Here is a 23880-nt window from a genome sequence, read left to right on the forward strand (position 1 = left end):
GGCTTCTCACTGCGGTGGCTTCTCTTGTTGCAGAGCATGGGTTCTAGGCACACAGGCTCAGTAGTTGTGGCTCACAGGCTCTAGAGCACAAGCTCAATAGTTGTGGCGCATGGGCTTAGTTGCTCTGCAGCATGTGGGATCTTCCTGGACCAGGGCTTGAACCTGTGTGCCCTGCACTGGCAGGTGGATTCTTTTTTTTTTTTAATTAATTAATTTATTTATTTTGGCTGTGTTGAGTCTTTGTTGCTATGCGTGGGCAGTTGTGGTGAGCAGGGGCTACCCTTCGTTGCGGTGCTCAGGCTTCTCATTGGAGTGGCTTCTCTCGTTGCAGAGCACGGGTCTAGGCACACAGGCTTTAGTAGTTGTATGCAGGTTCAGTAGTTGTGGCTTGTGGGCTCTAGAGCACAGGCTCAGTAGTTGTGGCTCACGGGCTTAGTTGCTCCACGGCATGTGGGATCTTCCTGGACCAGAGCTCGAACCCGTGTCCCCTGCATTGGCAGGTGGATTCTTAACCACTGCGCTACCAGGGTAACCCCGGCAGGCTGATTCTTAACCATTGCACCACAAGGGAAGTCCCCCCGTATACTTTTGTGAATAAGAAATTTATGTTCTTGGGCTCAGCTTTACCATTCAGCCATTGGAGAAAATTGAAATTCGTTTATCTTTTATTCCCTGAGATAGTTTCCATCAGGAAGCAAAATATAATTTGATAGGAATGGTGATGACCACTTACAGATCTACCCAATTATACTAACCCAGATAACCCAGATTAAATTATCACATAGTTTCCAATATCTAAGTAGAAATTGTCACCTTTGGGAGAGGATCAGATAAGAGCTAATTGGTGACATCATAATCCACCCTCAGTGAAGTATTTGATTAGCCAAAATCTTAGTCCTGTTAGAACAGTCCCATAATGGAAAAAGAAGGGTGTGGAGCAGCTAATTAGAGAAGACACCGTTTTCTGTTTATATACAAACATCCCAGCATTAAGCCATGATAAGGAGCTCAAAGGCTAATTACGGGGAAATGCGGTTTTAACAAACTTTTTGAAATAAGAAAATTCCCTATGCTTTTTATTTTCTATTTTTGAGAAAAATAATGTGGTAGTATGCTTTTTATTTTCTATTTTTAAGAATTTATTATTAAAAGGAGTAAAATTTAGTTAACTAGACTTACTGTGGTGATCACTTTACAGTGTATACAACTATCGAATCATGACATTGTACACCTGAAACTAATATAATGTTATACGTCCATTTAAAAAAAAAAGTGAAATTTAGAATTGAATGAGAACTCAGAATATTATTGCTGTGGTTTAGGTTTTCAAACTTGGGCAGACTCCATAGGCTGTTTTTCTTACCTCTCCAGGAACTCACCTGGCCTAGATCACTAGACGTCACTGTCCCCACCTGTTAATGCTGAGAAATGACACTCAGAGAGAAAATAGTGAGTGCAGCCTTTCATAGTCCTCTGGCCAAGCAAATGCAACCTAAATTATATTTGAAATCATTTTACAATGCGTGACAATTTTGATTCTTCTACTAGTAACCAGGCTAGCTTGTTACTAGTGAGTGGCAGGTGGCTTTATTTAACATGAATGGGGTCTTTTGGTTAGACTTTCAGAGGAGGGGCCATTTGTCAAGTGCAGCAGCCCTCTTCATCAACGTATTGCCAACAGTTGTCCAGAATCTAGATGTTACACAATGGCTGAGGAATGCCTGTATTGAAATGGAAGGTAACTTGACAAATCAGGGGGAAGGAATTCGTCGATGCATAAATTCAATGAGAAAGAGCTTTTTCTTTCTTGTTTCTTGTCCAAGTCCCCAGTGCTCTGTCCCTCTCCCCCTGTAGATTTTGAATTTTGTGGTGGTGCTGAGGGAGTGAAGGTAACAGACATAAAAGAATCATTTGTGCCCTTTTCCCAATCCCACAGATTTCTATTGGCTACAGACCTTGAACATGACACTGCAATTTCCTGGTGCCACACATGAGTAATAAGCAGCTGTTTCTGAAACTGTGGTTTGGAGAAGGCAGCACTAGGTTATTTTTTAACTTAATTGTAATTTTCGATTGGTCTGCAAGAAAGCAAATCAAATAAAGTCTGTTGTCTTAGTCTGCAAGAAAGCCATAGGCCTCAAATTCCAATGCTGACCATCTTGACCAGAATAGAAGAGGGGGGAAAATGTGTGTATCCCTGAGCTGGAAGTTCGACCAGGCAGCTTTCATGGGCTGCTGTCACACAAGAAGCATAAGCATATTTGGTAGATTTGTCAGTTAGCTGGATCATGGAGAGTGATAAATTTGACTATTCCTTGAGTTCTAGAAGTACCTGAAATGATAGAGTGAAAAGAATTTGTAGAGAGACTGCAAAAGACAAAGATAGAAAAATCTTTAAGATACCAGCTTGATAGTGCATTTTGTCTTTATCCTACAGTGCAATAAAAGGACACAATTTTAAGTTACAAACGGAAGTGTGCATTCTTTGAACACCAGGTCAGTATGATACCTCTGGAATAGTCATATATGCAACACTCCCAAATTAAGTGAATCAGACTAGGATTTTCCTTAATACAAGAAATTAAGTTTAATGGAAAACAGAAACAAACTCTTTCACCCTATTTTGGACATATGCCTTTTCTCAAAGATATAAGGCAATTTGGTATACAGAAAAGGTGAGGGAGACTGAGGAGATGGACAAAGAGCTACATGTGTTTTCTGCTAATTACTTTGTCATGATTTTGTTCACGTAGAGAGACACTTTGGGGAAAATAACTAAACCAGGGATAACCAAACCTCATCTCAGAGGTCTGTTTCACTAGCACCTACAGCATATCCAAATGACCACCTGGTTAACGGAAACTATCAGCCTTCTAACGCTAAAGATGAATGGCCTTAGGGCTTCCCTGGTGGCGCAGTGGTTGAGAGTCCGCCTGCCGAGGCAGGGGACACGGGTTAGTGCCCCGGTCCGGGAGGATCCCACATGCCGCGGAGCGGCTGGGCCCGTGAGCCATGGCCGCTGAGCCTGCGCGTGCTGAGCCTGTGCTCCGCAACGGGAGAGGCCACGACAGTTGAGAGGCCCGCGCACCGCAAAAAAAAAAAAAAAGATGAATGGCCTTGTGACTTGTGATGGACTCATATAAAGTTATATTAACCTGTGACCAGGAAAAAAAAGAGTGAAAAAGAGGGGCTCCTTGGGCTTTGGTCTTCTTTGAGGCTGCCATCTTCCTATTGTTTGTGATATATGGTCCGAACCTTAAGTCTCCACCAAGATGGCTAGGAAGTAGGAGGGAAAAGCACGATTCTTGAGGGCAGGAGGAGATGGTGGGAGGCAAGACACTTGATTTCTTTTTAAGTAGTTATCCCAAGATATATCTGCTTTTTAAAAAGAACCCTAGGAAATGTCACACCTGGAGCCTGCTTCTCTTAGTGATGAAACCTCTAGACCAGAAGCCGGAAGAGCTTCCCAGTGCTGCTAGTTGTGATATTCAAAGACAAGATTTAAACCTTCCAAATATACCTTTACCCCTTGAAATGTATCAGTGTAAAGTTTTTCTTTCTATAATATTAAAGAAATCTTTGTCAATTCTAAAATAAACTTAGAGAATATTACCTCACTTTTCTGGAGGAAAAACTTCCAGCAGCTTCAGCCCTTTGGAACATGGCCCTGAACCTCAGCTGACAAATAGGAAGAGCAGTTACTCAAGTATAAAGAAGCAGAAAGGGTCTCTGAAGAGCTGAACTGCCACCAAGTCCATGTGTTCTCCGTGCTCCTCCCTAAATCACACAGCAGAATGATTCAAAATGTTGTGACACAACAGTAGCACAAAGCTATGACTGCTACAGCCAAGGAAGAAGACTGGAAAGCATCCTCAGGCAGTCATCAGGAACTTAGGTGCCTGCCGATTTACACTCTCTTAGGTTGCTCCGTATAAAACTGCCATTTGTATAGGTAAAGTCACCATTATACTTTTATAGGTAAAATCACCATTTTATAGGTGGTATCTCCATTTTTATATTTTCAGTCTATAGTTGGACAAGCAAAACAATCACATGTTAAACAATAGCAAAAAAATACAAAGGAACATCGATTTATATTAAATTACGTGATGTAAAAATAAATTATATGAAGCACAAGAGATCCATGGCAAGTGAAGTAGCCAGAGATGGCTCTCCAGATCACGCCAGAATAGATCTGAGCCTTAAAGCCTGGGTGAAGTTTAAACAAGTGTTAAGAGAGGAAGTGAAAGGAAAGTAGAGGAAACACATGGGTGAAGGCACAGGAGCAAGAACAAGCATATTCTACACCGGGGAAACTTTCCTCGCAATGGAACATACATATGAAGAAACGGAAAATGAATTTGGATAGATGGTGTGGCATCAGCTTATGGAGACACTCATATACCAGGCAAAATGTAAGCTGCAGTTTTGTCTAGTTCACACTTGTATCAGTAACTGAGAATAGTAACTCAATGTAATTTTCTGACATGAACGAATGAAGAGTTTTTACCAATGATAAAATAAGAATTCAACCAAAGGTTTGAGGGAAGAGATGACACACAATGAAAGTGATGTCTAAAACTGACTAGTATATATGCTGGATGGATCAAAGGAAAAAGACGATTATCCAGAAATAAAACCGGAAGATTATTTCATTAATCTAGAGAGGGGTGATAAAAGCTTGAGATAGGATGGGAAAAAGACTTACACTAGAGACATTTAAAAGAGAATCAATGTGAACCTTGAAACTTATGCTAAGTGAAAGAAGCCAGTCATAAAAGACCACATATTATTCTATTTACATGAAATATCCAGAGTAGGTAAATCTATAGAGACAGAAAGATTATTGGTTGCCTAGGGCTTGGGGGATGGGTTAGGGAGAAAACACTAGTGACTGCTAATGGGTATGGGGATTTGGGGAAAAGTTGATGAAATGTACACAACTCTGAATAAACTAAAACATGTTCGAGTGTAGACTCTAAATAGGTTAATTACATGTTATGTGAACTATATATCAATAAAGCTGTTATTTAAAAAAGAGAAAGAGAGGGGCTTCCCTGGTGGCACAGTGGTTAAGAATCCACCTACCAATGCAGGGGACACGGGTTTGAGCCCTGGTCCGGGAAGATCCCACATGCTGCGGAGCGACTAAGCCCGTGCGCCACAACTACTGAGCCTGCACTCTAGAGCCCACGAGCCACAACTACTGAAGCCCACACACCAAGAGCCCATGCTCTGCAACAAGAGAAGCCACCACAATAAGAGGCCTGCACACCGCAATGAAGAGTAGCCGCTGCTCGCCACAACTAGAGAAAGCCCACGTGCAGCAACGAAGACCCAACCCAGCCAAAAATAAATAAATAAATTTTTACAGATAAATAAATAATTAAATAAAAAGAGAAAGGGAATCAATAGAATGTGGTGCATGACAAGATGTGTGTTTGATGAAGAAAATGAATCATTCACTGTAGACTCTATATAGTTTGATTTCACTGAAATAACAAGACTGTCCACTAACACCATTATTATTTAATATTGTTTTAGGAGTGCTGCATGATGCAATAAGACATAAAACATGAAAGGAAGGGACCAGATTATTTCCTTCAGAAAACCCAAAAGAATCACCTAAAAATGATAGGCATTCATGCACATTTAGTAATATAGTATATGAGATGGACACAAATATCAGTATATTCTAATACACCAGCAATAGCTGATAAGAAAAAATATTATACAAAAGTTTAACCTTAAAATAACTTAAATAACAACTGTGAGTGGCTTACACTATGGAGAACAGTATGGAGGTTCCTTAAAAAACTAAAAATAGAATTACCATATGACCCAGCAATCCCACTACTGGGCATATACCCAGAGAAAAACATCATTCAAAAAGACACATGCACCCCAGTGTTCACTGCAGCACTATTTACAATAGCAAGGACAAGGAAGCAACCTAAATGCCCATCGACAGATGACTGTATAAAGAAGATGTGGTACATATATACAATGGAATATTACTCAGCCATAAAAAGGAACAAAATTGGGTCATTTGTAGAGACGTGGATGGACCTAGAGATTGTCATACAGATTGAAGTTAAGTCAGAAAGAGCAAAACAAATATCATGTATTAATGCATATATGTGGAATCTAGAAAAATGGTACAGATGAACCGGTTTGCAGGGCAGAAAGTGAGACACAAATGTAGAGAACAAACGTATGGACACCAAGAGGGGTGGTGGGGTGGGGGTTGTGGGATGAATTGGGAGACTGGGATTGACATGTATACACTAATATGTATAAAATGGATAACTAATAAGAACCTGCTGTATAAAAAATAAAATTAAATTAAAAAAAAGTCAGTGGCTTATACAAAGGAAAAAAACAAATTTGTATTATTAATAAATGAAGATTTAATAAAATGGAGATAGGGAGACTAAATGTTGTGAAGATATCAATTCCCAAATTAATTTTTAAAAGCTTATTAAAATATCCAGATAGGAATAAATAAAAATAACTGGCACTGTAAATTTGGTGAAATATTTCAAAAGCCTTCAAAATGTTCATACCCCTTACGCTTTGTACCAAGAAAATCTTCTAGATAAAGAAAAACTTTATGTACAAGATGCCCCAGTCTTCTCTTTTAGATCCTAGATGATAACTCTCATGTCTTCCTTAAGGTGTTCTCTTCTCATCCTCAGTTCCTTAAAACAACCTTTACTCACCTGGTTTCCAGACCAGGTGAGTTCTATATCCTGATGTTTTCCCCTAAATGGACTATAGTTTGTTAGTGCCTCTCTTTGAATGTGTCATTAACTTTGGTTGTTTAGAAAAGAGTAAAATAAGTAAAACAAAACTCAGCTAAAGTATTGTTACCACAATTTATAAATAACCCCGTTGGGTATATGATTTGGTAGTGGTTATTTCTTAGAAAGTGTATATCATGTGTTGCTATTAGGAACACACTTTCCTGGGGTTGATTGGAGTTAATGGTCCTTGAGAAAACATAAATAAAAGGAGGTCTTATCTATGGCTTTTTAAAGGTAATGGGGAGGAGAATAAATTTTAAAATGGTGGAAAATGTGCTTGCTTGACTCAAAAAAAAGAAAAAAAGCCAGCATAATTTCTACCCCCTTTATTAAGAAAAAAAACAACACCCTTATAAAGTAGTAAACCTGGTTCTTCTGTTCCATTTCTGCATCAATACAAAAATAATATACATTGCTTTTAAAAATGCCAAAACAACCATATACAAGGTGAAAGACGTGCTTTTCCAACTTGTTCCCTTCCCTAGATTTAACCATTATATTCATTTTTAAAACATCATGAGATTATTCAATAGTGATGTTCATAAACCACTTTAGTTTTTATCTCCAGTATTATGTATAGCTTGATTTTTTGCAAAATACATTATTAATTTTTTAAAATTTTATTGAAGTATAGTTGATTTACAATGTTGTGTTAATTCAGTTTTACATATATATATTCTTTTTCATTATAGTTTATCACAGGATATTTTTCTCCACACCCTCTCCAGCATTTGTTATTTGTAGACTTCTTAGTGATGGCCATTCTGACTGGTGTAACATGGTCCCTCAATGTAGTTTTGACTTGCATTTCTCTAATAATTAGCGATGATGAGCATCTTTTCATGTGCCTATTGGCCATCTGTATGTCTTCTTTGGAGAAATGTATGTTTAGATCTTCTGCCCATTTTTTGATTGGGTTTTGTTTTTGTTTTTTTTGAGTTGTATGAGCTGTTTGTATATTTTGGAAATTAAGCCTTTGTTGGTCGCATCATTTGCAAATATTTTCTCCCAGTCCATAGGTTGTCTTTTCATTTTGTTTATGGTTTCATTTGTTGTGCAAAAGCTTATAAGTTTGATTAGGTACCACTTGTTTACTTTTGCTTTTATTTCTGTTGCCTTGGGAGACTGACCTAAGAAAACATTGGTACGATTTATGTCAGAGAATGTTTTTGCCTGTGTTCTCATCTAGGAGTTTTATGGTGTCATGTTTTATATTTAAGTCTTTAAGTCATTTTGCATTTATTTTTGTGTATGGTGTGAGGGTGTGTTCTAATTTCGTTGATTTGCATGCAGCTGTCCAACTTTCCCAGCACCACTTGCTGAAGAGACTGTCTTTTCCCCATTGTATATTCTTGCCTCCTTTGTTGAAGATTAATTGACCGTAGGTGTGTGGGTTTACTTCTGGGCTCTCTATTCTGTTCCATTGATCCATATGTTTGTTTTTGTGCCAATACCATGCTGTTTTGAATACTGTAGCTTTGTAGTACCCAAATCCTTTGGGTAGTATTGTCATTTTAACAATATTAATTCTTCCAATCCAAGAGCATGGGATAGCTTTCCATTTCTTTGAATCATCTTCAGTGTCCTTTATTAAGGTTTTGTAGTTCTCAGTATGTAAGTCTTTCACCTCCTAGGTGGGGTTTATTCCTAAGCATTTTATTTTATTTTTGATGTGACTTTAAAAGGGATTGCTTGTTTACATTCTCTTTCACATATTTCATTGTTAGTGTAAAGAAATTGCAAAATACATTATTACATTACTTGTAGTCTTTTTTGTATTATCAGCTATTACTATTTGTTCACCTTGGCCTTCTTATATCTCTTTAAATATGATTTACTGCTCTCAGATGTTATTTTTATGTAAAATTATCATTTTAACTGTGATTCACTTGAAAGTATCCATTTCTAGCTCTTTCCAAATTAAATTTAATCTTCGTTTTTTTCTTATATCAAAATCAGCATGCATATGCATATGCATCAATGAGAAAGAAATAAAGGCAAATTTTATCTTGTTAGTGTATGAACTGCCAAAGTCTTTGAAGCCCGTGCAGTATTAGTTAAGTGAGGAGGGCTCTGATGGACCATTGGCTCCAAACTCACGGATGTTTGCAGGCCAGCAGGTGAGGGGACTGTGGGAGGCAGGCAGACTCAAGACACTGTGGCCTCACGGGGACAAGTGTCAGTTGAAGAGCACGTGCCTCGGCAGGAGCAAGCAGCCTCTACTCACAGCTGGGATCATCATCGTGTTGGAATTCAGGCCTAGTTTTTCCAGATCTAATGATTTTCCAAAAGAAGCCAAAAATCTGGAATTTTATGTGAAACCTTCCAATTATTAAATTGGCTTATTTTCTTTTAAACACTAAAAGATTTTTTTTTAAATCTTGAGGCTAAATATAGCACTCAGACTGCCAAATTGCAGCTTCTGTGTATTCTTATAATTATCAGCAGCAAGAGAAACCTATTTTCCACATTTGTTACATGTTCTTAGGGGAGATAGAGAAAAAACTATTCTATTAACTCATCAGAAAACAGATATTATTGCATGTACAACATAAAATACTACATTAGTACTTACCCTATATGTTTTCAGTCTATTTTGGGAAATCGACCACACTGCTCTTATACCGCACGATAACTGTCAAGTTAGTCTGTGAAAGTAGGGTTCCCCATTTGTTGGTCCTCAGTCCTCTACAGCACACTACAAAAAAAAGAGGAATACGAAAGAAATTTCAACATCTTCATTTTCCAACCTCCAGTGGTTTAAGCCAGAGAGTTCTTTTGGAGTGAAAATACTATGTCTTTTCTTTCTCAGAGTTGCTGAGAAATTATAATTAGAGGTTTTCCTGTTGTGTAAAGGAAAGGAATTCCTCCTGCATCTGCAAGACTTCTCAACAAATTTGCTTCTTCCCTGTTCCATTTCTCTTTCTGCAGGTGATAGAGGGAAAGCTGGCTCCGTTCTTGGGCAAGGTCATTAAATTTGCCGCCTCACATGTGTACAGCTGCAGTCTTTGTAGCCAGAAGGGGTTCATCTGTGAAATCTGTAACAATGGAGAGATCCTCTACCCTTTTGAGGATATTTCAACAAGCAGGTACACAATCTCTTGTCTTATAAAAGTATACCTGAATATGTCACATGCAGTGTTATTGGGCCAGAGCCGGCCAGCTTTTAGTTGAGTACTGTATCTGTCTCGTCCTCTGTATCAGATTTCCCTTATTCCTGGAGATCATTTTTAACCCTTTGGTTTCCTATATTTATTTCCAACTCATCTTGCTACCTTTATCCAGAATGAGGTAACAAAGTTGCATAGCCTAGCTCTGCATTATTAGGTAACAAAGAATGTTCAGATTCAATTTTAGAATGAAGATGGGGAAGGAAGAATCCTCACAACCATCCCAGGTCAAGTGATAGGCAATGGAAATCACAGTCGCAGAGGAAGACCAAAACTGGATTGGCCACTAGGAAGAAAACCAGAGGACACTGATGAACAGCCCTCTGGCTCACCACATGCTCTTCTGCATAAATGCACTGCAGTGTAGTGATGAAAGTTTTAGGACCCAAAGGACAGAAAAGTGGGAGTTCACGTGGGATTATTTTTCTAACCAAAGTAATATTTGGGTATCGTCACTTCCATTGATTGATGGACGATTTTTTCCCCAGCCTAAGAGCGGGGTTTTTCCTGTCACTTTTACTGAGTCATAAAATGATGCATATCACATTTCCTTTCATCCCAAAAGCATAACAGAAGTATACATTGTATGTATGTGCACTGGCTTCTTTGGGCATGAATGTCACGGCTCATTTCCCACCCTGCTGGGCTCACTTATTCTGTGGTTCAGAATAGAAGGTGAGGCACATAGCCAGGGAGGGTTGAAGCATGTGTAGTAGAGCTAAGATATTAAGAGTTGACTCAGCCCTTCTGGCCTCTTCTCAAATGCAGAGGCTATTTGTAAACATCCAGGCCCCACACACAGAAAGACAAGACACATAAACACAAGACCCACACACACACACATGCACACACTCCAGCCTCCAGTTTCCTGAGTACAGGTATTTAGCTAATAATCTAAAGATTATATACTTCTAAAAATGTATACCATACAAAAACTTGTATACAAATGCTCGTAGCAACAGTATTGATAATAACCAAAAACTAGAAACAATATAAATGCCTATCAGCTGATTACTGGATAAACAAAATGTGACATATACCCACAGTGGAATATTATTCAGCCTAAAAAGGAATGAAGTATATGCTGCAACGTGGATGAACCTTGAAAACATTATGCTGAGTGCAAGAAACCAGACACAAAAGGCCACATATGTTCCATTTATAGGAAGTGTTCCAAATAGGCAAATCCATAGAGATAGAAAGTAGATTAGTAGTTGCCTAGAGCTTGGTGAAAGGGGAAAAGGGAGTAACTACTAATGGGTATGGATTTCTTTTGGGAGTGATGAAAATGTTCTAGAATTAGATAATGGTGATGGTTACACAGTCTTGTGAATACAATAAAAAGCAGTGAATTTTATGCTTTAAAAGAGTGAATTATACTGCAATAAAAATATTTAATAAAAAAATAAACATTAAATTTAAAAAATGCTTCCAACTGAATAAACCATATATTCTGGGCCATAAAAGAAGTCTCAGTAAATTTAAAAAGATTGAAACCATACCAAATATGTTCTCTGACACATGGAATTAAGATATCCAGTAGAAAAAAAAAACCTGGGAAACCCCAAAATATTTGGAAATTAAATAATACACTCTAAAAACTCATGGGTCAAAGAAGAAATCCACCACAAGAGAAATTTTAAAAATATTTGTAAATGAATGAAAATGAAATACAAAATATCAAAATGTATGGAATGCAGCTAAAGTAGTGCTCTGAGTGAAATTTATGGCTATAAACACCTATATCAGAAAAGAAGTTCTCAAATTAATAATCTAAAATTCCACTTTAAGAAATGAGATAATGAAGAGCAAAATAAATCCAAAGCAAGCAGGAGGAAGGAAAGGATAAAGATTAGAGCAGATATCAATGAAGTAAAAAACAGAAAAGCAGTAGATTGATGAAACCACAAATTAGTTCTTTGAAAAGATCAACAGGGACTTCCCTGGTGGTCCAATGGTTAAGAATCCGCCTTCCAATGCAGGGGATGCAGGTTCGATCCCTGGTTGGGGGACTAACAAACATCCCACACGCCACAGGGCAACTAAGCCTGTGCACCACAACTACTGAACACATGAGCCATAACTAGTGAGCCCACATGCCGAAACTGCAGAGCCCTCGCACTCTGGAGCCTGTGAGCCACAACTACAGAGCCCATGCACTCTGGCTCCCATGCACCACAACAAAAGATCCCGTGTGCTGCAACTAAGACCCAACTCAGCCAAAAATAAATAAATATTTTTTAAAAATATATCAACAAACTTGATAACCCTTTAGGTAGGCTGACCAAGAAATTAAGAGAGAAGACATGGATTCCCAAAATCAGTAATGAAAAAGCATACAGCAATTTAAAAAATTTTAAAGAGATAGTATAAACAACTTCATGCCAACAAGTTAGACAACTTAGATAAAATGGATAAATTTCTGGAAAGACAAGTTACCAAAACTGACTCAAGAAGAAATAGAAATATGAATAGACCTACAAGAAATTGAAATAGTAATCTTAAATTACTTTAAATCTTCCCATGAAACAGTTGGATGGCTTCACTGGTGAATTTTGTTGAATATTTAAAGAAATAATACCATCCTTTACACAGTGATAAAGAGGGGCATTACAATAATGATAATGGGGTCGATTCTTCAAAAAGACATAACAATCCTTAGTGTGTATGAACAAAGAGTCAAAATACATCAGACAAAAACTGATAGAACTACATGGAGAAACAGATGAATTCACTGTTCTATTTATATATATACACTATTATAGTTACAGACTTCACCACCACTCTATCAGTAACTGATAGATCCAGTAGGCAGAAAATCAGTGAGCATATAGTTAAACTGAAAAGCACTATCAACCAAGTGAATCTAATTGACATCCATGTCAATTCATGTGGTTCATCCAACAACAACAGAATTTGCATTCTTCTCAAGTTCACATGGAATATTTACCAAGAGAGACCATATTTTGGGCCATAAAACACATCTGGACAAATTTTAAAGAATAAAAATTATGCAAAGTATGTTCTCAGACCATAATGAAATTAAACTAGTATTTCATAACAGAAAGATACCTGGAAAATACCTACATATTAGAAGATTAACAGTATACCTTCAGAGACAGCAGAAGCAAGAAGAACTACAATCCTGCAGCCTGTGGAATGAAAACCACATTCACAGAAAGAAAGACAAAATGAAAAGGCAGAGGACTATGTACCAGATGAAGGAACAAGATAAAACCCCAGAAAAACAACTAAATGAAGTGAAGATAAGCAACCTTCCAGAAAAGGAATTCAGAATAATGATAGTGAAGATGATCCAGGACCTCAGAAAAAGAATGGAGGCAAAGATCGAGAAGATGCAAGAAATGTTTAACAAAGACCTAGAAGAATTAAAGAACAAACAGATAAACAATAAAATAACTGAAATGAAAAAATACACTAGAACGAATCAATAGCACAATAACTGAGGCAGTAGAACAGATAAGTGACCTGGAAGACAGAATGGTGGAATTCACTGCTGCAGAACAGAATAAAGAAAAAAGAATGAAAAGAAATGAAGACAGCCTAAGAGACCTCCGGGACAACATTAAATAAACCAATATTCACATTGTAGGGGTCCCAGAAGGAAAAGAGAGAGAGAAAGAACCCCAGAAAATACTTGAAGAGATTATAGTCGAAAACTTCCCTAACATGGGAAAGGAAATAGCCACCCAAACCTAGGAAGTGCAGAGAGTCACAGGCAGGATAAACCCAAGGAGAAACACGCTAAGACACATAGTGATCAAATTGACAAAAATTAAAGACAAAGAAAAATTATTAAAAGCAACAAGGGAAAAATGAGAAATAACATACAAGGGAACTCCCATAAGGTTAACAGCTGATTTCTCAGCAGAAACTCTACAAGCCAGAAGGGAGTGGCACGATATATTTAAAGTGATGAAAAGGAAGAACGTACGACCAAGTTTACTCTACCCAGCAAGCATCTCATTCACATTTGACAGAGAAATCAAAAGCTTTACAGACAAGCAAAAGCGAAGAGAATTCAGCAGCACCAAACCAGCTCTACAACAAATGCTAAAGGAACTTCTCTAAGTGGGAAACACAAGACAAGGACCTACAAAAACAAACCCAAAACAATTAAGAAAATGATAATAGGAACATACATGTTGACAATTACCTTAAATGTGAATGGATTAAATGCTCCAAGCAAAAGACAGAGGCTTGCTGAATGGATACAAAAACAAGACCCATATATATGCTATCCACAAGAGACTCACTTCAGACCTAGGATCACATACAGACTGAAAGTGAGGGGACTGAAAAAGATATTCCATGCAAATGGAAATCAAAACAAAGCTGGAGTAGCAATACTCATATCAGATAAAATAGACTTTAAAATAAAGAATGTTACAAGAGACAAGGAAGGACACTACATAATGATCAAGGGATCAATCCAAGAAGAACATATAACCATTATAAACATATACGCACCCAACATAGGAGCACCTCAATACATAAGGCAAGTGCTGACAGCCATAAAAGGGGAAATCAACAGTAACACAATAATAGTAAGGGACTTTAACACCCACTTTCACCAATGGAAAGATCATCCAAAATGAAAATAAATAAGGAAACACAAGCTTTAAATGACACAATAATCCAGATAGATTTAATTGATATTTATAGGACATTCCATCCGAAAACAGCAGATTACACTTTCTTCTCAAGTGCACAGGGAACATTCTCCAGGATAGATCACATCTTGGGTCACAGATCAAGCCTCCGTAAATTTAAGAAAACTGAAATCATATCAAGTGTCTTTTCTGACCACAACACTATGAAATTAGAAATAAATTACAGGGAAAAATACATAAAAAACACAAACACATGGAGGTTAAACAATATGTTACTAAATAAACAGGAGATCACTGAAGAATTCAAAGAGGAAATCAAAAAATACCTAGAGACAAATGACAACAAAAACACAATGATCCAAAACCTATGGGATGCAGCAAAAGCAGTTCTAATAGGGAAGTTCATAGCAATTCAAGCTCTCTTCAAGAAACCAGAAAAATCTCAAATAAACAATCTAACCTTACACCTAAAGGAACTAGAGAAAGAAGAACAAACAAAATCCAAAGTTAGTAGAAGGAAAGAAATCATAAAGATCAGAGCAGAAATAAATGAAATAGAAACAAAGAAAACAATAGCAAAGATCAATAAAACTAAAGGCTGGTTCTTGGAGAAAATAAACAAAATTGATAAACCTTTAGTCAGACTCATCAATAAAAAGAGGGAGAGGACTCAAATCAATAAAATTAGAAATGAAAAAGGAGAAGTTACAATGGACACTGCAGAAATATAAAGCATCATAAGAGACTAGTACAAGCAACTCTATGACAATAAAATGGGCAACCTGGAAGAACTGGACAAATTCTTAGAAAGGTATAACCTTCCAGGACTGAACCAGGAAGAAATAGAAAATATGAGCAGACCAATCACAAGTAATGAAATTGAAACCGTGATTAAAAATCTTCCAACAGACAAAAGCCCAGGACCAGATGGCTTCACAGGTGAATTCTATCAAACATTTAGAGAAGAGCTAACACCCGTCCTTCTCAAACTCTTCCAAAAAATTGCAGAGGAAGGAACACTCCCAAACTCATTCTATGAGGCCACCATCACCCTGATACCAATATCAGACAAAGATACTACAAAAAAAGAAAATTACAGACCAATATCACTGATGAATATAGATGCAAAAATCCTCAACAAAATACTAGCAAACAGAATCCAACAACACATTAAAAGGATCATACACCATGATCAAGTGGGATTGATTCCAGGGATGCAAGGATTCTTTAATATACACAAATCAATCAATGTGATACACCATATCAACAAATTGAAGAATAAAAACCATATGATCATCTCAATAGATGCAAAAAAAGCTTCTGACAAAATTCAACACCGATTTATGATAAAAACTCTCCAGAAAGTGGGCATAGAGGGAACCTACCTCAACATAATAAAAGCCATATACAACAAACCCACAGCAAATGTCATTCTCAATGGTGAAAAACTGAAAGCATTTCCTCTAAGATCAGAAACAAGACAAGGATGTCCACCCTCGCCACTCTTATTCAACATAGTTTTGGAAGTCCTAGCCATGGCAATCAGAGAAGAAAAAGAAATAAAAGGAATACAAATTGGAAAAGAAGAAGTAAAACTGTCACTGTTTGCAGATGATGTGATACTATACATAGGTCATCCTAAAGATACCACCAGAAAACTACCAGAGCTAATCAATGAATTTGGTAAAGCTGCAGGGTACAAAATTAATGCTCAGAAATCTCTTGCATTCCTATACACTAAGAACAAAAGATCAGAAAGAGAAATTAAGGAAACAGTCCCATTCACCATTGCAACAAAAAGAATAAAATACCTAGGAATAAACCTACCTAAGGAGGTAAAAGACCTGTACTCAGAAAACTACAAGACACGGATGAAAGAAATTACAGATGATACAAACAGATGGAGAGATATACCATGTTCTTGGATTGGAAGAATCAATATTGTGAAAATGACTATACTACCCAAATCAATCTACAGGTTCAGTGCAATCCGTATCAAATTACCAATGGCATTCTTTACAGAACTAGAAAAAAAAAATTTTAATTTGTATGGAGACACAAAAGACTCCGAATAGCCAAAGCAATCTTGAGGGGAAAAAACAGAGCTGGAGGAATCAGACTCCCTGACTTCAGACTATACTACAAAGCTACAGTAATCAAGACAATATGGTACTGGCACAAAAACAGAAATATAGATCAATGGAACAGGGTAGAAAGCCCAGAGATAAACCCACGCACCTATGGTCAACTAGTCTATGACAGAGGAGGCAAGGATATACAATGGAGAAAAGACAGTCTCTTCAATAAGTGGTGCTGGGAAAACTGGACAGCTACATGTAAAAGAATGAAATTAGAACACTCCCTAACACCATACACAAAAATAAACTCAAAATGGATTAAAGACCTAAATGTAAGACCAGACACTATAAAACTCTTAGTGGAAAACAGAGGAAGAACACTCTTTGACATAAATGACAGCAAGATTTTTTTTGACCCACCTCCTAGAATAATGGAAATAAAAACCAAAATAAACAAATGGGGCCTAATGAAATTCAAAAGGTTTTGCACAGCAAAGGTAACCATAAAGAAGATGAAAAGACAACCCTCAGAATGGGAGAAAATATTTGCAAACGAATCAAAAGACAAAGGATTAATCTCCAAAATATATAAATAGTTCATACAGCTCAGTATTAAGAAAACAAACAACCCAATCCAAATATGGGTAGAAGACCTAAATTGACATTTTTCCAAAGAAGTCATACAGGTGGCCAAGAGGCATATAAAAAGCTGCTCAACCTCACTAATTATTAGAGAAATGCAAATCAAAACTCTAGTGAGGTATCACCTCACACTGGTCAGAATGGGCATCATCAGAAAATCTACAAATAAGAAATGCTGGAGAGGATGTGAAGAAAAGGGAACCCTCCTGCACTGTTAGTGAGAATGTAAATTGATACAGCCACTATAGAGAACAGTATGGAGGTTCCTTAAAAAACTAAAAATAGAATTACCATATGACCCAGCAATCCCACTACTGGGCATATACCCAGAGAAAAACGTAATTCAAAAAGACACATGCCCGCCAATGTTCATTGAAGTAGTATTTACAATAGCCAGGTCACGGAAGCAACCTAAATCCCCATCGACAGATGAATGGATAAAGAAGATGTGGTACATATATACAATGGAATATTACTCAGCCATAAAAAGGAATGAAATTGGGTCATTTGTAGAGACGTGGATGGACCTAGAGACTGTCATACAGAGTGAAGTAAGTCAGAAAGTGAAAAACAAATATCGTGTATTAACACATATATGTGGAATCTAGAAAAATGGTACAGATGAACCAGTTTGCAAGGGAGAAATAGACACAGATGTAGAGAACAAACGTATGGACACTAAGGGGGGAAAGCAGGGGGCCAGGGCGGGGAAGCGGGTGTTGGGATGAATTGGGAGATTGGGCTGAGATATATACACTAATATGTATAAAGTAGATAACTAATAAGAACCTGCTGTGTTAAAAATAGAATAAAGTAAAAATTTTTTTAAAAAACCCAATATACCTTCAAGTAACAGATGAGTTTATACCTTTACATTCACATAAAAACCTGCACATGGGTATTTATAGCAGCTTTATTCCTAATCACCCAAAACTGGAAACAACCAAGTTGTCCTTTAATAGGTGGATGGATAAATGAACTGTGGTATAGGCATACAGTGCAGTGTTATCCAGGGATAAAAGAAATGAGCTATTATGCCACAAAAGGACATGGAGGAAACTTAAATGCCTATAATTGAGTGAAAGAAGCCAATCTGAAAAGGCTACGTACTATATGATTCCAAATCTGTGATGTTCTGAAAAAGGCAAAACTATACAGATGGTAAGAAAATCACTGATTACCAGGGGTTTGAGAGGGGGTAGGGAGGGACAAATAGGTGAAGCACAGGAAATTTTTAGGGCAGTGAGATTATTCTATATGATTCTGTGATAGGGCACACATGACATCATACATTTGTCAAAACTCACAGAGCTGTACAACACAGAATGAACCTTTATTTAAACTGCAGACTTCAGTTAATAATATGTCAATATTGGTTCATTAATTGTAACTGACATACCACACTAATGCAAGATGTTGATAATACGGAAAACTCAGGGAGAGGCGGTACTAATACAGGAACTCTGTACTATCTACTCAATTTTTCTGTAAATCTAAAACTGTCCTAAAAATTAAAATCTATTAAAATAAAACAATTCATTTAGCTGAACATTTGACTCAAAGATCAAGGCTGAAAAATTTTCATAAACTTTATTAGAACGATTTTATATTTACAGAAAAATCACAAAGATAGTACAGAGAGTTCCTTTATACCTCACACCCAGTTATGTTAGTATGGTACATTTGTTACAATTCATGAACCAATATTGATACATTATTATTAGCCAAAGTCCATAGTTTTTTTTCCAGTTTCCTTAGTTTTTACCTGGTGTCCTTTTCTGTTCCAGAATATCACCTTACATTTAATTGTCACATCACCCTAGGCTCCTTGGCGGTGACAGTTTCTCAGGCTTTGTTTTTATGACTTTGACAGTTTTGAGGGGTACTGGTCAGGTATTTTGTAGAATCCCTCTATTGGGATATACGTGTTGTTTTTCATATGATTACACTGGGTTCTGTGGGTCTGGGAGGAAGAATACAGCAGCAGTGTCATTTTCATCATATCATATCATGGGTATGTACTATGAAGACTGATCACTGTAGTCTTTGTGTCAAGTGTCTCCACTTTAAAGTTACTCTTCTTTCCGCCACCCACTCCATCCCCCTTCCATACTTTCCTTCTGGAAGGAAGTCAGTATGTTCAGCCTACACTTAAGCAGTGGGGAGTTATACCCCATCCCTTTGTGAGTGCAGTATGTACAAAATTATTTGGAATTCTTCTGCATAAGAGATTTGTTTCTTCCCCATTTATTTCTTCAATTATTTACTCATGTCAATATGGACTCATGCATAGTTATTTTATACTTTGGGTTATAATCCAATACCACTTTATTTTGTTACTCAAACTGTTCTGTTTTTAGCCATTTAATAACTCTTTCAGTTGGCTTCTGTGTCCCTTTGGCATATCCCAATGATTATGGGGTTTTTGGTTTTGAGCATTTCCTTACTTTCTGGCACTGTCAGATGCTCCAGGCTCATCGTATATAATTCCTGCCCTAATCCTAGAAGCAGCCGTTTCTCCAAGGAGCCCTGGTTCCTTTTAATAGAGAATATTAGAAACCAAGATCAGGGTGCTGGTATGCACACATTTTTAAAGCCTCAGTCCCAGGACTTGTCCCTTGCAGGGACAGAGGTACTCCCCTCTCACTGCACATCAGAATCTCCTGTGAGACCTGGCTTCTTTAAATCCCCAGAATCTGTATCTTCAAAGACTCCCCATGCGATTCTAAGTCACATTCAGAAGGAAAAGATCCCTCCTGTAAGATATCTGTGGTCATGATCAGAGGTGCTGGATTCTCACAAGCAAAACGACCACATTAGCACATCTATGGGCTCATAGGGCCTTTACCCAGTAGGAAAGAATACATAGCTAGTTAGAATGCTCTGTTTCTCCCTTGGTCAGATGCAGTTCTCCAAGCTTGCACAAATGTCTGAGTCCGAAGGAGCTCTGACCTGCCTTCCTGGAATTCCAGGTGGATAATACTTTCCAGGAGCCTGTTGCGCTTTCCCATCGTGTTCAGTTTCCAGTTAAACACTGGGAGTGGCTTGTACACATCAATGGAAAAGAACAAAAAGAAACACTAATAAAAGATTTACTGAAGGAAAACTTTAATCAGAAATAGAGTTGCAGATTTAAAACATATCTATAAAGATGTACTGAATAAATAAATGTGGGTAAATAAAAGTAAATTTGAATTGTGGGATAAATTTTTAAATCTGTGCATAATTGAAATCTTTATGGATGAAGTAATGATGCATTGGATTTACTTCAGAATAATCTGATGGTGGGAGAAAGGCGATAAATATAGGTGAAAGAGATAGATAATTGTTGAAGCTAGGTGCTCCGTACACAGGGGTTTATTATACTATCCTCTCTACTTCTGAATATGTTTGAAATTTTCCATAATAAGATACGTTTTAAAACTCTGTATGTGAAAATCCTAGAAATTTAGTATTTAGTGAATTTGTTACCACATCCTTGACCATCTTGCTAAATTCAGCACCTCTGCACCCTCCGAACTATATTTAATGTCCTTTCAGATCCAAATATCATGTGAATAGCATAATTACAATTCAGTAAAGAACATTCCACAAGCATTAGAACTATTCTTTCTTTCAATAAATGATTCATTGAACATATTATGTTTGTGCACTGGGCTGGGTTCTAGAGACACACAGTGAACCCGGCATGCTCCTTGCTCGCAAATAGTTGAGAGTCTCTAGTAAGAGACAGGCAAGCCAGTAGGCAGTTGTGTTAACATGTGGGAGGAGCCACAGTAGAGGGAGTGGACCTGGGGCTCCAAGAAGGGGAATGACGTATATTGTGGGTAGAAAGACGTTCCACAATTTCTAAACATATGATAGAGCTCCATGTTGAGCTCTAAAGCACCGATTTATGCACTTCAATATTAGAATACACTCGGTTTTAACATGCTTATTTGATTATGACTACATATCAAACATTGGTCAACTCTTGAGACTTTCTTTTCCTTATTAAATGAATTGTTATGCAGGAGGAAACTTCATGAATGTATAATTTAGAAACATAGCCCTAGTATTAATTTTTAGAACACCATCTCTGGCAGACATAGAGAATGTTCTGGGATTGTAGGAAAATGACACTAATATTTACTAGTACTGGTGCCAGCAGTTTACATATCTCATCATTTAATTCTTATGCCAGTCATCTGAGGGAGTATTATTACCTCTATTTTAATAATGAGGAAACCTAGGTTCAGAGGAGGCAATTAACTTGGCCCAAAAGATAAAGCCAAAACTTGAACCCAAATATATCTGACTCCAAAACCTATGCTTTTTTCATTATACATCGCTGGGGTTTTTTTGTACCTGTAGTCTTCAAACTGTTTTTGCAGCATACCCCCTGAAAGAAATTTGAAAATTGTATGTACCTCTGCTATTAAAGAAGCCTCCCCCCGGACTTCCCTGGGGGCGCATTAGATAAGATTCCGCCTGCCAATGCAGGGGACACGGGTTCAATCCCTGGTCTGGGAAGATCCCACATGCCGTGGAGCAACTAAGCCCGTGCGCCACAACTACTGAGCCTGCGCTCTAGAGCCCGCGAGCCACGGCTACTGAAGCCCGCGTGCTTAGAGCCCGTGCTCCGCAACAAGAGAAGCTACCGCAATGAGAAGCCCGCGCACCACAATGAAGAGTAGCTCCCGCTCGCCGCAACTAGAGAAAGCCCCCGCACAGCAACGAAGACCCAATGCAGCCATAAATAAATAAAAGAAGCCTCCCCCAAAATTGTTATTTACAATTTTCCCTTTATTTGCCAACCTGGAAGTTTTTATACTTGGAGCAGTGAGCCAGAGTTAAATTGGGGAGGGGAAAGCTCTGCTTTTCTTTCGTGCGGTGGCCGAGGGGCTGTTGTGAGGGGGAGTGGGAAAGGGGACCACAGCAGGGCTCCCACCTCTGAGCAGCCCAGCAGGCCAGGTCCGCGAGGGGTACCTGTGCAGCTAAGAACCCACCTTAATCAGGTTTATGAAGGCAAACTCCAGATTAAGTACCTACCTCTCTCCTTTAAATAGGAAAACACTGAAATCCAAATTGCAAGATTTTAAATACAATAGGAAGGTCCAGAATCACAAAACTGCTTTACTTAAGCCTAATCCAGCATTTACCCTTTAGAGGACTAAAAGGAAAGCTCAGCCCTAGGAGAGAGGAACATTCTGTTAAAACAAGTGTCCAATTCCACATCCTAAGGAAACAGGAATGACAAAACATGCCCTCCTTGACTGAGAATCAGAAATAAGGGCTCTAAATTTTCAGAATTACAAATCAGAAGATTAGACTGATACTGCCCTAAGAATTAAGTGAAAACAATCAATATAAAAGGAAAAACGTCACATAAATCCACAGAATGACCCAGGACTTAGTTTTTTGGGGTTTTTTTTAAATCCTAAAATTACCTCCTATCCAGCTTTCTTTCCAACATCTCTTCATATCACTGGTCTTCTTTTGTTATTAAGGACATAATGCTACTAAGGAGACCATCCTGCTTCACACATTTCTGTGAAGATGCCAGTCCTGAATCTTGAAATGTTCCCAGATCACAAGTACATAAATACTTCATCTTAAAAACAGTCAGCATGCGTTTAACATGGGACTTGCAAAACATACCAGCTATCATAAATCAGTTCCATCCTTTGTGTCTGATCCATTCAGCCTTGTTGATTTTTTCAGGTCATATACAAGCCATCCCCACAGGTTTTCCAGTATGGAAAACACTGCACTTCAAGACTTTATGACCCTGCTCCCATTCGGGGCTGTATTTAGATGTGGGAGTGCTATAATATGATTATATATTAATACTGAATTTGGTGTGTTTCATATAGTAGGCATTCCATAACTATTTGCTATTTGGTTTAACTCTCCCAAATATATTATGTGCATTCATTAAGAACACTGACAACGCTTTTTTAAAAAACTGGTTAAGAGAACTTAAAATACTTGCACTAATGAAATAAATCAGACAGGGAAAACAGATACTATATGATTTCACCTATATGGGGAATCTAAAAAGAACCAAACTCATAGATACAGAGAACAGATTAGCAGTTGCCAGAGGCAGGGGGTGTGGAAGGGGCAAAATAGGTGAAGGGGGTCAAAAAGGTACAGGCTTCCAGTTATAAGATGAATTATGTGCAGTGTGGCGACTAAAGATAATAATACTGTATCATATATTTGAAAGTTGCTAAGAGACTATAGCTTAAAAGTTCTCATCACAAGAAAAAAAAACTTTTGTGACTGTGAGGTGATGGATGTTAGCTAAACTTACTGTGGTGATCATTTTGCAACATGTACATATATCAAATCATCATGCTGTATGCCTAAAACTAATGCAATGTTATAAGTTAATTATATCTCAATAAATCTAGGAAAAAAGTACTTGTGAGGACAGAGGAGCATGGTAAAAGTCTGAAGTAACACTACAGATTTATATGTAAGGTTGAAGCAACTGACCTGTCGTTTCAAATATTTCTCTGGCATGAGTGTTGGCCTATGGAGGTCAACGAGCACTTGTCCTAGG

General features: G+C 37.7%; 1 protein-coding gene and 1 long non-coding RNA gene across 4 annotated transcripts in view; one reads left to right on the forward strand and one right to left on the reverse strand.

Annotated features, from left to right (window-relative positions):
- PLEKHM3 (pleckstrin homology domain containing M3) overlaps window positions 1–23880 on the forward strand; it is a 183259-nt gene that overhangs the window by 143154 nt on the left and 16225 nt on the right. For both annotated transcript variants that reach the window (XM_060016203.1, XM_060016202.1), the window contains exon 7: window positions 9738–9895. In XM_060016203.1, coding sequence (XP_059872186.1) covers window positions 9738–9895 — 158 coding nt within the window. The remainder of the gene's footprint in view (window positions 1–9737; window positions 9896–23880) is intronic.
- LOC132428404 (uncharacterized) overlaps window positions 1–23880 on the reverse strand; it is a 150353-nt gene that overhangs the window by 60514 nt on the left and 65959 nt on the right. For both annotated transcript variants that reach the window (XR_011246539.1, XR_009520109.1), the window contains exon 2: window positions 9382–9504. This is a non-coding gene — a long non-coding RNA (uncharacterized lncRNA). The remainder of the gene's footprint in view (window positions 1–9381; window positions 9505–23880) is intronic.

The sequence above is a fragment of the Delphinus delphis genome, chromosome 7 (genome assembly GCF_949987515.2).
Source record: "Delphinus delphis chromosome 7, mDelDel1.2, whole genome shotgun sequence".
NCBI lineage: Eukaryota > Metazoa > Chordata > Mammalia > Artiodactyla > Delphinidae > Delphinus > Delphinus delphis.